The following is a 17,201-nucleotide window of genomic DNA, read 5'->3' as shown; positions in this document are numbered from 1 at the left end:
GACCCATTTTGCCACAATTAAAACATTTGGTATTCTGATGTCTCCTTTTACCATTGGAAATTGCTTCTTCTACCCATGCTTCAGTGCCATAGTCAAATGTATCAACATCTAGTGTATGCAAGACCCATTCTTCTAATGGCGCTGATCTGAGCTTTAAAGGTCCCAAAATCCTTTTGCATTCCACATTTGCATTTTCATAAGCCAAAGTCTCGATCATTATACGTCTTGCTTCTGGGTCAGATATCCCTATTTGTACAGCTTTAGTTAGTCTTTGTAAAAAGTCACTAAAGGGTTCTCTCTGACCCTGTTTAACTCTGACAAATGATTCCATCCTCTGTCCTGGGTCTTGCACCCTGTCCCAAGCCCTTAAGGCTGCTGTAGTACACATGGAGAGTGTGTTTTCATCCTTGTTCTTGAGGGTCAGAAAATAGTCCCTCTCCTAGAATTTGATCTATGGAAATCTCAATTCCCTTTGCTCTTTCCTGCTGTTCTAAAAGTCTAGCCTCTTGCCTGAATAAGCATTTCCATTTCAATTGCGGTCCACTCTCAAGGACAGCAGAGCTCAGTTGTAACCAGTCAGAGGGCGTGGCTTTATTTGTTGTGGCCCAAGATCTTAGCATCTCTTTAACAAAAGAGGCATTCATCCCAAAAGTCATTACAGCCTGTTTAATTTCTTTGAGATCATTCATACGGACAGGTTCCCATGTATCTTCCTTGATGACCCTAGGGTTTCTGGAACCAACTACTTTCTCTGTTGTTACAACTGGAAAGGCAGATAGAACTGTAGGTAGAGTTTTGTGGGAATTGTCCCGGAGAGATTTACCCACAGATTTAGTTAAAATTTGCCTTTCTACCTCTTGCTCTTCTTCCTCAGAATTTAGAAATTCCTCAATCTTTTCAATTCTATTTACCATTGCCTTCTGTAATGTCTGAATCTCCTGTCCAGAATTATGTTCTAAAGCCTTCATTGAGGATTCTAAAGTATGAAGTTTGTCCATTAGAGATAACATCTCATCTTTGGACATAATTTTTATAGCATAAACCATGCCTTCTTGTATTGACAATCTTTCCGCCAATCTGTCATAAGCTTTAGACAAAATCCAATTGTCACATTCAGCAGTTTTGATTCTCTCAGTTAATGTTTCAGTTCCTACTGAAAGGGACTGAAGCTTACGATCCAAATCAGCTGTTCCCTCTTCCATAGTAATGAATTTCTCCTTAACATCAGCCTGTACCTCTTCTAAATTTTGTTCAGTTTGTCGAGTTGTGTTAAACAAAGATCTGTTCTCTGCCTGGAGAACTTCAAACTGATTTTTGAGAAGATTGTTGTCATTCTCAATTGTTTTTAAGCATTCAACCTCGTCTCGTAAAGACTTTATCATATTTCTATTATCAAACCATATAGTACCAAGGAAAACTACAAATCCCAGAAAGATCCATATCTGTGGGCTGACAGACACTTCTTGTAAAATCTCCCACATGGTACAATTGAAAAGGCTGTTAAAGTCTCGAATGGTAATGTTTTCAGACATTTTTCTTATTTATAAAAGAAAATTATGGCCGGGCGGTGGTGGCGCACGCCTTTAATCCCAGCACTTGGGAGGCAGAGGCAGGCGGATCTCTGTGAGTTCGAGACCAGCCTGGTCTACAAGAGCTAGTTCCAGGACAGGCTCCAAAACCACAGAGAAACCCTGTCTCGAAAAACCAAAAAAAAAAAAAAAAAGAAAATTATGTACCTGTAATGAAGTTTTCCTGCCAGTGGTGGCTAAAGAAATGCACCTGAGTCCACGTGGTCTAAGCCAGAGCCGGTCTGAAACAATTAACTCAAAACAAAAATTATTGTACTGCCTGATAAGGGAAGGGGTTGGCGGCTTTTGCTCCAAAACCGCAGGTGCTTCCGTTAATTTAGGCGGTGAGTTTTTGGAAGAAGCAGGGAGCAGGGAGCAATTAACTGCTCTGTGGGGGTCGCTGCTCTGCAACTGTATCGTGGCCTGGAATGGGGGAAGGGAAAGCAAGCAGGGAGCGCGCTGTAAAAGCTAGCAGGCTATGCTCGCCCAATAGCACTTCCTGAGCTCCGGTTACTAACTTGCTCGCAAAGGCTGGGAAAGATGGAGCTTGCGCCCCCCCTGTGCCGGGGCGGGGGCAAAATAGCCAGACGTTGGATGCCAAATGTGGCGGTGTAAATGAATGCAGACAGATTATAAAGATATATACAGCTTTAATAAGGAAATATACTTACAGGACCACAGGTTCCCGCGGAGAACAGGAAAAGCGGAGAAAAAAAGGGGCTGCTGGGATCACGCCCGGCAGATTTATCAGTAAACATTAGCCCAAGGGGTGAACACGTCCCCAATGGGTGGGGCTATATCCCTACATCTGTAGACCAGGCTGGTCTCGAACTCACAGAGATCCGCCCGCCTCTGCCTCCCAAGTGCTGGGATTAAAGGCGTGCGCCACCATCGCCCGGCTGCTTGCAGACTTTTATGGCTCTGAAGCCTCCGGGTCTCCGTCTCCCATCTTCCGGTAGAGCGCCCTGTGATTAGTCGTGTGAGGGTGAGCTGAGGTCCTCGTGTCTGCACAGCTGATGCTCACCCACTGGGAGAAGCTTACACACCCTTCTACCAGGATGCTCTGTCTGCTCAGGCTGAGTACAATAGAGCCGGTTTCCTGAAGTCCTGAACTTGAGGGGAGTCCTCTGTGACCTTTATAGACCTATAGAGAGATGGATCACAGGCAGCAAGAAGTCAGTTCAGTCCAGCACTGCTCAGTAGCTGGCATCAGCTACACTCTGAGAGTCTGACCCTAAATAGTTTATTTTAGTGTTTTTTTGTTTTGTTTTTTGACAGGGATTTTTTTTTTCTGTAGCCCTGACTGTCCTGGAACTTGCTCTGTAGACTTGGGTTGGCCTCGAACTAAGAGAAATCCACCTGCCTCTGTGCCCCAAGTGCTGGAATTAAAGGCAGTGCCACCACTGCCTGGTTTTTTTTTAAGGCATATTTAAGCACAGAACAATTTGGTGAAAACGTTTCTGGTGACAACTAATTCAATCCCACGTGTATGACAAAGCATACATGAATCTCCCTGAGGAACAAAGTAAGCTAAATACCGCTCAGACATAGCTACCATGAGGGCTAAGATTATGTTTTAGGTTTAGATGATGGTGGTTAGGATACCTACAAAACAAAGATGCCTCTGAGCTGTAAGCCCCACTTGCCCAAGGATACTCAACTTCCTGGAATGCTGGGACTGTTCATGTAAGATAATAAACCACATGTCATTTCTATAAACAAGGTTGGTTTCCCCAACCGCACAGGATGTGCTTGGTCACATGTAGATGGGAGGTACATAGGCAGGAAGTACATCAAGATGAATACTTGCTCCTGATTGGACCAACGCAGGAAGTATGTAGCCATAGCCTTGTGGGTTTTGCTTTTCTGGGCACCTGACTAACATAATTCATGGCCATTCTCTAGGAGTCCTGGGTATGGACCTGGCCAGTGTCCGTCTTCCTGGCCAGTATTTAATAAAGCTAGCTCTAAATTTGGCTCAAAAGTTGTGGTAGCGTCTTAGTCTTGGCCAGTGGGGTTAGCACAACATCGAAACTCTTTGTAAACTGGACATGGTGGCATACTTTTTTAATCCCAGGCAGAAGCAGGGAGATCTCTGTGAGTTCGAGGCCAGCCTGGTCTACATAGTAAGCTTAGAGCTACGTAGTGAGACCCTGTCTCAAAAAAGCAAGCAAACAAACAAATAAAAACCCACTTCTTTGTAAAGCCCATAAAGATAGGTTCTACAGATTGACTCAGAAAAACAAATTTATGCCAAGGGTCTGGGGGAGGATCCAGTGTGGGAAAAGTGTCTGACCACAGAGGTAGAACAGAGGTCCCCAGAATAGAGAGCACCTCCATGCCCAGCCTTCTGGGTGGATAACAGAGTCTGCATTCCTTCCCTGGAAGGAGCCAATCTGGGAGTTTAACATTCCAGCTCCCCCTACTGCTCATCTGTGAACAGAAAGACCTGCCTCCTGCAGGAACTTCCCCCTGTGAGTTGATTCTCTCTGGGATTTTGTGATGGAGATGGAGTGTGGCTAACCCGTGAGGTGATGAGAGAGAGCAGTTGCTGAAGTCTGTTGCCTTGATCGAGGAATTCATTGATTGCAACATGTTGACGCACCTCATGCACCTGACAGACAACTTTATTATTTGACTAGCCTCGATGAGTTATTTCCCTGACATGGTACAAGCACGACAGATCAGGTCTGTTTTTGTAGTATCATTAGGAACCCATTGCTTCATATGTAATTTGATATATTTGATCACGAGGCACAAAATGAGGCTCCCGTCTTGGGCTCCTAAGTGGAAACACTCATTTCACAGTTGAGCACCTAAGGGCGGAGGTGAGAACTTCCCAACAAAGTAGGACCCATCCCTGCTTCAGACCCAGGTGTGACTAGCAGGGGTCACAAGGTCACAGAAACCCTGCATGAACAATGAGAATTTTCAGCAAAGAAAATCAGCTTGGCTAAAGCTAAGTAGATACCCGAAAAGGCAAAAAGATTTGAACTGTTTTGGGAGGTTAACAACAGCTAAGAGAGTAGAAAGAGCTCGGACCCAGTGACATTTGGAGATGCCCAAGGGCCTCACGGAGCAGAATCCTGAGGAGATCTGAGAAGCCGATGAACACGAACAGGAACACGTGTGTTTGAGGTACTAGACTCCTGTCTCTGCATCTGAGGTGAGGCAGGGCCAAGTTTGCCCTGGAAGTTTGAGAAAACTGCAAGCAGGGGGCAGAGAGACCATGGCCATCAGGGGTCAGAGCCAGAGCCTCATGAGGGCGGTCAGAGCAAAGACTGTTCAGAAGTGGAAATTCAGGATCCCGGCACTAGTCAAACCCACTGAAGGTTCCTTGGAATCCTGGCTTGAGGCCTTGCAAGGTACCAAGGTCAGGACAGCATCCTCAGCAAGGCTGGAGACTGACCTGAGCGTCCCTCTTGCCCCTAGAGTAGGAGTCGGAGATTTGAAGTACCCATAGTGATGCAGGAAATAACTTCCTGGAAAACACTATTTCTGAGTTGATACTTCCTGGTCTGGAGGGCAAACCCTGGCTACATTTGTTCCCATAATGAGCAACCAGGCCTCCCACGGCTCCTACTTCTTAAATAGGATTGGCCAAGAGAGGGCTGTGAGCCACAGTAGTGAGAGGGGGGCTCCAGAGCTCGGTGTTCCTGGCTCATCTCTGTGAGTCTGGGGAGGGGATTGGGGGTCCCCTCTCCTTCCTGAAGGGTAGGTGAGACTTCCCTATGCTAACCTCACAGGTGGACTGACACAAGGCTCCTGTTGCCTCTGGCTCCTGGTGACTGGTAAGTTCCTTGACCTTCACCAAACCACATCCCTGGGACTGCGGGACCAGAGTCTGAATGGGCAGGTCCTGGCAAGCAGTGAGGTTACAGTTTGATTGCCTCGAAACTCCCCTAGACTGAGCCAAGGACTCTGACCCCACTGCGCCGTGGACCGGAGAGGAGCCATGGAGTCCTGGGCAAGGTGCATTTTTCTTCTGCTGCAGCTGCTGCCAGGTGAGGAGTGTTCTTCCCGCATCATCCTCAGCCCCTTCCTCCATGATGACCTCCACCATCCTGCTTCCTCGGGATCCTCAGCTGCTCTCCCTAGACAACCAGGAGAGGGCTGAGAGAAGGAGGCCAAACCCCATGTGCCCACTGACCCTCTGAGGGAGGCAGCAGGAGGAAGAACCACAGAGGAAAGTGGGTGGCTGTTCCTGAGTGGGGCGATGTCCCGGAGCCATGTCTCATGGGGGTGATAATTTTGTGGATGGAATGCTGATCATAGACCCCTCCTCTTGTTTTCTCTTTTAAAAATTTGATGAGAATTTCATGTGTATATTTGTTTTGATCATATCTGTCTTCTATTCACCTGGCTTGATTCCCCTAAGCCCTTCCCAGAAAGCAATTCTTCCAACTTCATTCATCATATCTTCCTTCCTCCCCTTTTCTGCTGCTGCTGTAACTCACGGAGTTCAGATGCTGCTGTCCATGTGTGCACGGCACGGGGCCATCCTCGTGTCCACGGGAAACCCACCAGTGGCCACAGCCCCCAAAGAAAAATTGCTCTCCCTCACCTATCAGTCATATAGCGCCTCACCTATCAGCCAATGACTGCTCAGCTAGAGGTGGGCCTTGGGAGCCACTCCCCACGCAACACTCCAAGTGTTGTCTGCCTGGACAGGTCTTCTGTGTGTTACCACAGCTGCTAGGGGTAGCAATATGAAGGCAACAGCTGTGCTGTGTCCAGAGGACAGCTTTCCCCAACCTCTTCCCCATCCTGCAGCTTGCATCCCTCCTGCCTTCTCTTCTATCCCCTTCTGGAGCTTGGGAGGTGTTGACGTAGATACGGATGTCCCACTGAGACCGAGTTGCTTATTCTCAGTATTTTGGCCAGTTATGAGTGCCTGCATGAACCAGTCCACTGAGAAACTTTCTCTTGTTTTCTAGGAGGCCATGGGGATGTGTTGCCTTCAGGTAATGACCGGCCCTGAGCGTCCCAGGGAAGAGACCAGGGTGGAAGGAGATGTTGGAGATGGTGGGTCCTGGGTGGGACTGGCTTTCTGAGAAGGTCCTTCTGCAGTGTGTGGCCATTCCCGAGATGCTGGGAAAATCGTGGGTGGCCAAGATGCACAGGAAGGACGGTGGCCGTGGCAGGTCAGCCTGTGGATAGCTGGAGAGGGCCACGTATGTGGGGGCTCCCTCATCCACCCGGGATGGGTGCTCACGGCTGCCCACTGCTTCCACAGGTAAGCAAAGGGTGCAGAGTGGCCGCCATTTTTGTTCCCTTCCTCATCTCTGGTAGAGGCCTCAACAAACTAGACCTGTCTCTTTCTAGGTTTAAGGAACCTAGCTTCTACCAGGTGAAGGTTGGCGGACTGAAACTCTCCCTTCTGGAGTCCCCCACAACCCTAGTGACTGTGAGGAGCATCTTTGTGCACCCCAGCTACCTCTGGGAAGACACGTCTAGTGGAGATATTGCCTTGGTGCAGCTGGGCACGCTTCTGAAACCCTCTCAGTTCGCTCCCGTCTGCCTCCCGGAAGCCCAAGCTCCTCTCACCCCTGGGACTGTCTGCTGGGTAACAGGCTGGGGCTCTACCCAAGAAAGAGGTGAGGGAATCCTTCCACACCCAGTCCCTACTGCTGTCCGTGGGAAGGCTTGGCCGGGAGGGGATGCTCTGCCAAACTGTGTGGTTTGCCTTGACCAAGGTGCCCACTTAGGGCAGATTTGGGGAACCCCACCCAGTGTGCAGGGTTCTGCCTTCTGCAGAAATGGGTAAGCTGAGGCCCAGCAGCCATGAGATTATGGAAGCCAGCACAGCTCACAGGGGCGGACTGTCCTTGAACTCTGCTCCCTGACTCTGTTTCCTGGTTTGGGGACTTGGAGAGGGACAAGAGAACAAAGAAGTGGCAGGAGGATCGGGTGTCTGTCTGCATGGTGGGAGGTTCCAGCAGGTCAGGGTGCACTCAGGCAGGATTCTCTCCTGTCCAGACCTGGCGAGTGTCCTCCAGGAGTTAGCTGTGCCTCTCTTGGACTCGGAGGAGTGCGAGAAGATGTACCACATCCCGGAGAGCAGCCAGTCAGGGAAGCGATTCATCCAGTCAGACATGCTCTGTGCGGGCTACGCAGAGGGCCAGAAAGACTCCTGCCAGGTACCAGCAGTCCCACCTTGTAGTCCATATCTGTGCCTCACACCCTGGAGACGCTGAGGGGGACCAGGGCACTCACCCAGTCCCTGTGGCCTCGGCAGAGGGTGTTTTAAAAATTTTTTTCTTGACTGGGCTCTCCTCCTTTTTTCTCAGGGTGACTCTGGGGGACCACTGGTCTGTGTCATTAACAGTTCCTGGATCCAGGTGGGAATCACCAGCTGGGGAGTTGGCTGTGCTAGGCCACTCAGGCCCGGCGTGTACACACGGGTGCCGTTTTATGTAGACTGGATTCAGAGAACCTTGGCAGAGAACCATTCTGAAGCCCCCGGAGCCTCTGGGGCACTACTGATGCTAGTGTTGCTGGCTGCAGCCTTGCCAGCTGCTCTGTGAACTATGAGCTCTAGAGTCCAGGATCCCCCTCCCCCACGGTGGGATGGGAGACTTGGAAGCTTAGAGAAGACACTCAGAAATGGTGGGTTTACAGGCGACAGCCTGGGAGGTATTGGAGGCTGAAGGGACCTGAGTTTTAAGGACACAGTAATCTGGAACACACGGACACATCCTCAAACACAGCCAGCCACTCACACGTCACCACAGCCTGGTCTTGATTCAGCTCTGTGGGTGCCAACTCCTTCAGGGACACACAGTGCTGCAGTGGGAGTAGAAAAGCCCAGACAGGGCTGTGAACTTCCCAAGGTCACACCGTTAGCCAGCTGGATAGAATCTCCATCAAACAAGTGTGGATCTGCCCCAAAGGGACCCCATGCTGGGATGCACCTTGTTTGGTTCCCAGCATCCACATTGTGGGGCTCACAACTGCAGAAGGTCCTGCTTCTGGCCTGAGGACATACACATGGGGGTACACAAACATATAAAATAAATCATTGTTAAAAAGGCGTGTTTATTTTATGTGGATGGGTGTTTTGTCTGTATGTGCAGTACCCATTCAGATCTTCTCTCTCTCTCTCTCTCTCTCTCTCTCTCTCTCTCTCTCTCTCTCTCTCTCTCTCTCTCTCTCTCGTCTTTGGAGACAGGGTTTCTCTGTGTAGCCTTGGCTGTCCTGGAAATTGCTCTATAGACCAGACTGGGCTTGAACTCAGAGAACCACTCCCGAATGCTGGCTTGCACCACTACCCCTGGCTCCATTCAATCTCTTGAAACTAGAGTCACAGACTCAGGTTACAGACAGTCGTGAGCTGTCATGTGGTTGCCAGGAACTGAACCTGGGTTCTTTGGAGGGACAGCCTGTGTTCTTAGCCACGGAGCCATCTCTCCAGCCCCCAAAATAAGGCAAATATTTTTAAGAAATCCTTTGACAGAGCAGCTTTCCGTCTGCTGGGTCTGATCACGAGATGCAGGGGTGTGCGTCAGGTGAAAGTGCTTTTTCTCAGTTTCTCTAGAAATTCATTTGCATTGTGTTTTCCAAACACATCTGGCCACGGGCAGTATATTGGTAAGTTGTTATGTGCTGTTTGAGCTCACTGAGAGTGAGTCCAGGCAAGCAGAGCATTCCCTCTGGTGAGGCCTCCGAGTAAAAGAACAAACAGCAACCAATAGAGATGATGTCATAAAGTCGGTCTTCACGGCCTCCAATAGGAACTGGGAAATTCAGGATTCCCAGGTGTGCTCTCCTCCACGGCTGAACTTCCTGCTGAGCATCTACCACATGCCCCCAATCTACTGGAGACTGCAGGTGCTGTCCATAGCAGCTGTGGGTACCGTCACCTGCTGGGTGGTGAGTGCCCTTAGCTGGGTTTTAGCAGATGAACCAAAGGGCACCTGACAAAACAGGTGATCATTTTAAGGGAGAGAGACAGGTGAAAACGTCACTCTTTCCTTGGAGGTTTGAGAAACTTCCACTGTCTGTGTAAGATGAGGTAGTTGGGATGTCAGGACCACGGAGGGGACGGCCCCAGGGCCAATCCTCTGTCCCCCCCAAACACCGCCCACCCCAGGTGGCCGCCTGGAATGCTCCACAGAAAGGACAATAAAGCCAGCCTGGGGTCAAAGCCAAGGGCGGGAGGCAGAGGAGTGGCTTAGTTGATAAAGTGTTCACTGTACACGCAGGAGGCCCAGAGCTTGAACCCCAGCACCCATGCGAAGATGCCACATGAAGCAGCGAGAGCGGTAATCTGAGTGCTGGGGAGGAGATGAGGCCTCCGTGGCTCCCTGGCCAGTCAGACTGGCCTGAGAGGTAAGCTCCAGGCCCGTGAGAGACCCTGTCTCAAAAAAACAGGGTTGCTAGCCCTGGAGTAAAATACTTGAGGTTGGTTTCCGTCCTCCACACACGCACGTGTGCTTATGTACATTGAACTCACACAGACACACAGACACACACAGACATACACAGACACACACAGACACATAGACACACACACATAGACACACACAGACATACACATAGACACAGAGACACACAGACACACAGACAGAGACACACAAACACACAGAAACACACAGACACACACACACATACAGAGACACACACACACACAGCTGACTGACCGGGGCAGAGGGAGAGATCAGGTGAGCAAGACACCTTCCAGCCCTGGACCCTCTGCCCTTTCAGAGAACAGGCACCATTGACAGCCTCGGTTACGCCTGGGCAGAGGTGTCTATCGTTCTGATGCCCCTGAGTCTGGGTGCCACGGAGTCCCTTGCTCTGTCCCCAGGGAACCCCTCACAGACCTTCCTGGGTGCCCCTGTCTGCCCTCTGCCCTATCCCATTTGTCTTTCCAGAAGGCAGAACTCAAGTCTGGCGAGGGACTTCGTCTTTCAGAGCAGACTCTGCCCTCTCCTTTCAAGTGCCGAGCTGATCAATTCTGTTGCCTTCTACCTCCCGATAACTACCATCCAGAAGTCAGCAAGACAATGTGGGGTAGAACAAAAGAAAAGTCCTCAATTTTGCCTTCCGGGTTTTTTTTTATTTTGGAGGGGGTTTATTTTCTGAGCAGACTCTCATATAACTCATACTGGACCTGGCTCACTGTGTAGCTGAAGATGACTTTGAACTCCAGATCACCCCACTTTCACCTCTGGGATTTCAGGGGTGTGCCACTAAGCCCTGTTTCAATTCTGCATTCCATGTATCAGATACAGGTAAACCTATCCCTGTATCTATCAACCCTCAGGAAGTCTCCAAACAAGAGCCTTCTTAGATAGCAGCCTTTTCTTTTTTCTTAATTTTTTCTAATAATTTATTTATCTTTATTTTATGTGCATTGGTGTGAAGGTGTCAGATTCCCTGGAACTGGATTTTCAGACAGTTGTGAGCTGCCATGTGGGTGCTGGGAATTGAACCCCAGGTCCTCTGGAAGAGCAGTCAGCGCTCTTAACCACTGAGCCATCTCTCCAGCCCTGCCTTATCTCTTCAAATGACCGCACAGCCTGTTTCTAAGATCCCCTCTGACCCAGGCTAAGCGTGTCTCTGAACATCTATGCATGCCCATGTGTGTCTCCATGTGCATGAGTTCTGTAGACCAACCTTCATTCCCACCCCACCCTCCAGGGCTGCTTGTCATCCTCATCCACCTGCCCCCCACGACGGGTCACAGGAATGAGCCGGAAACAGCACAGGAAAACCCAGTTCTGCAGACTGGTATAGACTGCATGCAAACACGGTCCCCTTTGTCTTCTGTTAGTCTGGTTACCCTCCCACGATGATACTGCCGATGGGTTTTGAAAATGGGAATTCAGCTTATGGTAGCAGGCAAGGAGGTACAGGGCGAGGACGGAGGTCAAGGATGTAAGAGCTGGGGATCAGTGGGTGCCCTGGGGGAGTTGGGCTGTGTGTGGTACCCAGGTGACTGTACCCATCGTTGTCTACACAGGGACTCCTCTCAGGCACCCCTGCTAGCTGCACTGTCCATATAATCTAGGTGGCCTTCCTCAGATGCAGATCTAGTGACAGGTCCCTTCTTGGACAGGTTGAAACAGAACTGCCCAGTTCCGTGTTGTGCAAGAGGAGGCCATTCGTGACCACAGAGACAACAGATAGGCGCGCCCTCCAAGGTCAGGTCAGAACAAGGATAAGGAAACGGTTACAATTTATTCAAATGTTCCGGAAAACCCACAGTTGATTTCTGCTCAAAGGTCAAGTTGGGGAATGATTGGCTGAGATGAGGGACTGAACCAGGAACCAAGTAAGAAACAATGGGGTTTCCTCAGCAGCAGCCCAGGGCCGAGGCCATCATGGCCTCCTCTCTGGACTGGGAGTGTGTTGGTGAGAGGTGATTCTCAAGGACACTGCTGGGGAGCCAGTGCCAGTGGCACCATGTGTGGCTGGCTCCAGGTTTCCAGGATGGAGGTGCTGAGGCCACTGGCACAAGGAGTATGGGAGGTCCATTCCCTTCATGGTTTGGGGCTAGGCTGGCACCCACACAGGAGGCGATAGAAGGGAAGGATTTGGATTTCAGTATCATGCTCTCTTGGCCTTGAAATTCTCATCTGTAAAATAAGAACTAACCTCCCCAACAGGGTGCTTCTGACGATTAAATGAGTAAAATGTGAAAGTATGTAACGTCATGTGTGTGCATGGTACATGCTGAATGCTGGTCTGTCCATCTTTCCATCTACCCATCATCCAGCTATCTATCTGCTCACTGTCATGTCCATCCATCCATCCATCCATCCATCCATCCATCCATCCATCCCCATTCACCTATGCATCCATCTATTTATCAATCTGTTCATTCATCTTACTATTTGTTTGTCCATCCACCTATCCATCTATCTATCTACATACACATCCACTTAGCCACCTACCCATCATCCCCTCATTCAAAAACTAACAAATCAGATCATAGGACAATTTCCTGTATGAATTCCCAGACTCTGCAGCAGCACCGACTCCCCAGCAGCAGTCTTGCATGGATTCCCAGACCCTGTAGCAGTACCGACTCCCCAGCAGCAGTCTTGCATGGATTCCCAGACTCTGCAGCAGCTCCGACTCCTCAGCAGCAGTCTTGCATGGATTCCCAGACCCTGCAGCAGCTCCGACTCCTCAGCAGCAGTCTTGCATGGATTCCCAGACCCTGCAGCAGCTCCGACTCCTCAGCAGCAGTCTTGCATGGATTCCCAGACCCTGCAGCAGCTCCGACTCCTCAGCAGCAGTTCTTCAGTATGGTTTTCCTCCCCACTGTCTCAGCCTCCTTCCTCCTTACCACTCACTGTTACTGGCTCAGCTCTAGGTTCTTTCGCTCAAAGAGAGACAAAAATCACAAAAGGCCCACAACAGCATTGGAAGGAGGCTGTTGAGGGCTGGTGTTCAAGCACACGATGGCTAGAAGACAGCCTGGGTCTACTCTCCCAGGAAGACAGACTCCTCTGTTGTCTGTCTGGTGGTTTGTGCAGGTGGTTGTGGCTATTGCAGAAGGCAATAAATTCACCAGCACTTTAATCTTGGCGTGAGGAGAGAGCACAGCATGAAGGTCAACTCATGCTCGAAGTCTGTCTGCACTGGGGCTGACCTAACATTCTTAATATTGGTACGTTTATGCTCGACCAGGAAGGTCAGGTAGTGGTCAAAGCCAGGCACTCCGAGGACAATGCTGTAGGAAAGTCCCTTCGCAGGCTTTGGAGGAAGCAGGAGACATCAATAGAGCAGAAATCGTCCTCAATGAGGATGGAAAACATGGCTCGGGTGTTGGGCCTTCTTGTTCCCATCCCAGCCACCAGAGACACATGTTTGTGATTCTGAATTTCTTGTAAACAACGTGTTTTGCTTGCAGCTGCTCTGACCGAGACCCTTAGGAGTTCCTGATGGCAGGGGAGTGGTTTCTGGTGCGTTTGGCTGGGGCGTGGCTATCAGTTAAGGATCGCTATATAAAAAGCTACCCCTGGACACAATAAAGGAGGGCATTCCTGTTTCAAGGATGACCCGTGTCTCTGTCTGTGTGTCTTTGTGTGTTTAAATCTCCAGACCCTTGCCCGGCTCGCGAATGGTCCTGTAGTGCAGGCTCCGCACTGCAGGTATAGTACTGTACAGTCACGTAGTACAGGCAGGCGCTACACGTGTTCCTGGTTTTTCTTGTGTCTTTCAAATTCCACCAGCACTCTAACTTATACCTGTAGTCCCAGCATTCAGGAGACTGAGGCAGGAGGATTGTCTTGTACACAATGCCAGCCTGTGCTATGAACTGAGAACCAAACTAAAAACAAAATGGGTGTTAGGGAGATGGCTCAGTCAATAAAGTTCTTGCCTTGCATGCATAAGAACCCGAGTTCAATCCCCCAGAATCCATGTTTAAATAACATAAAAACAAAACAAACAAATAAAAAAAAACAGACAAGGAAAGCCTGTACCTGTAATCCCAGCTCTGAGAAGGCAGAAGAAGCAGGAGGACCCTGGCCAGACAAGCTCCAGGCCAATGAGAGACAGGGTCAAAGAGCAAGATAGATCGCTCCTAGTGCTGTCCTCTGGCTTCCACCGGACTGCACCCCCCCCACATAACCACCCACACCAACCCCCGGCACACACACACACAAACACCCACACCAGTGACTGCACGCACACCCACACAAGCACGCACATCAACCCCGACACACACACACACACACACACACACCAGTGACTGCACACACCCACACACAAGCACCCACATCAACCCCCGACACACACACACACACACACACACACACCAGTGACTGCACACACCCCCACACAAGCACCCACACCAACCCCCGACACACCACTGACTGCACCCCCCCACATAAGCACCCACACCAACCCCCGACACACACACGCACACCAGTGACTGCACACACCCCCACATAAGCACCCACACCAACCCCCCCAACACACACACCAGTGACTACATGCACACCTACATAAGCACCCACACCAATCCCTGGCACACACACACACACCCACACCAGTGACTTGGACGCTAATGGAACTTATTTATTTAATTTTGAGACAGTGTCTCATTTTGTAGCCCAGTCTGGCCTTGAACTTGTGGCAATCCTCCTGTTGCAGCCTCCAGAATACTGGGATTACAGGTATAAACCATTGCTTCCTGCTGAACCTTACTTATTTATTCATTATGAGATAGTCTTTTCTATCTCAGGCTGACTTTGAACTTGCTATGTAGCATAGGATGATCTTGAACTTCTGGTCCTCCAGCCTCTACCTTCCAAGTGCTGGAATTACAAGGTGTTTATAGCCAGATCTGATTTATGTAGTGTTGGAAACTGAACCCACGGTTCCTTGCATGGTAGGCAGAGCCCCACCAGTTGATTGCATCCCCAGGCATTGACTTTTCATAGGAGTTTCTATTCCAACTCCCTTTTGCTCATTGCTAAAATGTCTTTTTCTGGTTTCTCAAACTTTTCTTTTTGTTATATGTTTATTTATTTATCTTGTTCTTTTTTTGTTTTTGTTTTTTTTTTTGTTGTTTTTTTGTTGTTGTTTTTTTTTTTTTTTTTTGAGTCAGAGTCTCTCTTTTTAGCCCTGACTGTCTTGGAACTCACTTTGTAGGCCAGGCTGGCCTTGAACTCACAGAGATCCGCCTGCCTCTGCTTCCTGAGTCCTGGGATTAAAGGCGTGCATCACCACAGCCCGGCACTGTTGTGTGTATTTTTACGTATTTGCACGTGTGTGTAACTATGCCTGGGAGAGCAATGGGTAGAAGCAGGCAGAACCTGAAAGGGAGAATCTTCCTCTTGTCCCCTCTCCTTTTTCCCCCTTTAGTTCTGTAAAATTGCTTGTTTATTTATTGTGTGCATGCACATTTGCTCACTGGTCCCCAGTGTGTGCATGTTTGAGAGGAAAAGTTCTGGGAGCCGATTCTCTCCCTCCACCGTGTGGGTCCTGGGGATCGAACTGAGGCTGTTCAGGCTGGTACCAAGCGCCTTTACCTGCTGAGTCACCTTACTGGTCCTTCTCTCGTGTTCTGGTCACTATGGAAAACGACTAAAGCATCCAAATGAAAGAGACTAACAACATCGACTGTTAGCAAGGATGGCAGGTGGAAAACTTACACTCTAGGGAACACCCGAGCTACTGCTGCTTTGAGAGCTGGTTGGCAGTTTCTTTTCTTCACGTACCTAGGCTGGTCGTGAAACTGCCACATAGCTGAGGCTGACCTGTAGCCTCTCCCTCCAGTGTTGGGGTCACAGGTGTGCAGCATCATGCCTTGCTGGGAGTTTGTTTTAAATGTTTCCACTCACACCATGAGCTGATGTGGGGTTCCCCTCTGTGTGCTGTGAATACCATTGGTTAACAAAGAAACTGTCTTAGGCCTGCGCAGGGCAGAATATAGGTAGGCGGGGAAAACTAAACTGAATGCTGGGAGAAAGAAGGCGGAGTCTTCAGCAGCTGCTGGAACTCTAACTGGTAAGCCACAATCATGTGGCGTTACACAGATTAATAGAAATGGGTTAAATTAAGATGTAAGAGTTAGCCAATAAGAAGCTAGAGCTAATGGGCCAAGAAGAGATTTAATTAATACAGTTTCTGTTTGGTTATTTTGAGTCTGGGCAGCTGGGGATAAACAAGTGGCCTTCCTACAACAATGAGGCATCAAGAACAAAAACTTCTGCCCCCCAGGAGTTTAACAGCCCCTCAACAAACAGCCCAAATGTTCATCACTTGGTAAAGCAACTAAAAAGTGGGTCAAAAATAAAAAGCACACAGACTATAAATGTTGGATAACCTCAGGGGACAAGTGGGTGGAGTCCAGAGTCACCAGGGAGATAGGAGACAAGCCTCTGATGAGCTTCATCATGCTAGCTGGTATGGGAAGACTTGCCCACTGTGGGTGGTACCATTCCCTGGACAGGGCTTTTCCAGACTGTACAAAACAGAGACAGGAAACTGAGGAGCATCTTGTGTTGATAGCACTCTGCTTCCTTGTTGTGGATGGGATTTGACCAACTGCTTCAAATCCTTGGTGCCCCACAACAGACTTTGATCTGTAAGCAAGAACAAACCCTTTCTTCCAAGTTACTTCTGTCAGAATGTTTTGTTTCAGTGGCAGGCAAGGTAGGTAGGGCACTCCTGAACACAAAACAGAATTCGGGAAACTCATCATCAAGTGAAGGAATCCAGATGCAAGGCTGACTCCTGGTGACTACACACACACACACACACACACACACACACACACACGACTTAGAGGTGGGAAAACTAGTCAGCAGTGACAGAAATGTTGGTGGCTCCTTGGGACTCAGGATGGGGACATTGAACGTCAGGAAGCTTTGAGAAGTTGACTTTCCACTTTTACAGGGTGTAGCGGTTTACTAAAAGCTGTCTAACTTCACTGTGGTCACAGCTATGGTTCTTTGTTTTGTTTTGTTTTTTTGAGACAGGGTTTCTCTGTGTAGCTTTGGAGCCTGTCTTGAAACTTACTCGATAGACAAGGCTGGCCTCGAACTCACAGAGATCTGCCTGTCTCTGCCTTCCAAGTGCTGGGATTAAAGGCGTGCGCCACCACCGCCAATTTGTTTTGTCTTTTGACCCAGGGTCTCACTCCGTAGCCCAGGCTTATCTTGAGCT

At 49.4% G+C, this 17,201-nt stretch overlaps 1 protein-coding gene across 1 annotated transcript; it reads left to right on the top strand.

Annotated features, from left to right (window-relative positions):
* The first annotated feature begins 5,523 nt into the window (after positions 1–5,523).
* Positions 5,524–8,095, top strand: LOC130878657 (serine protease 30-like). Its single transcript, XM_057776695.1, has 6 exons — positions 5,524–5,572; positions 6,506–6,532; positions 6,639–6,804; positions 6,894–7,165; positions 7,548–7,708; positions 7,859–8,095. Exons 1-6 carry the CDS (start codon positions 5,524–5,526, stop codon positions 8,093–8,095), a joined length of 912 nt encoding a protein of 303 aa, XP_057632678.1.
* Positions 8,096–17,201: the final 9,106 nt, after the last annotated feature.

Source organism: Chionomys nivalis, chromosome 7 (genome assembly GCF_950005125.1).
Source record: "Chionomys nivalis chromosome 7, mChiNiv1.1, whole genome shotgun sequence".
Classification (NCBI taxonomy): Eukaryota; Metazoa; Chordata; class Mammalia; order Rodentia; family Cricetidae; genus Chionomys; species Chionomys nivalis.
The sequence above is the reverse complement of the archived record's forward strand: the minus strand, read 5'-3'. Positions and strand labels throughout refer to the sequence as shown.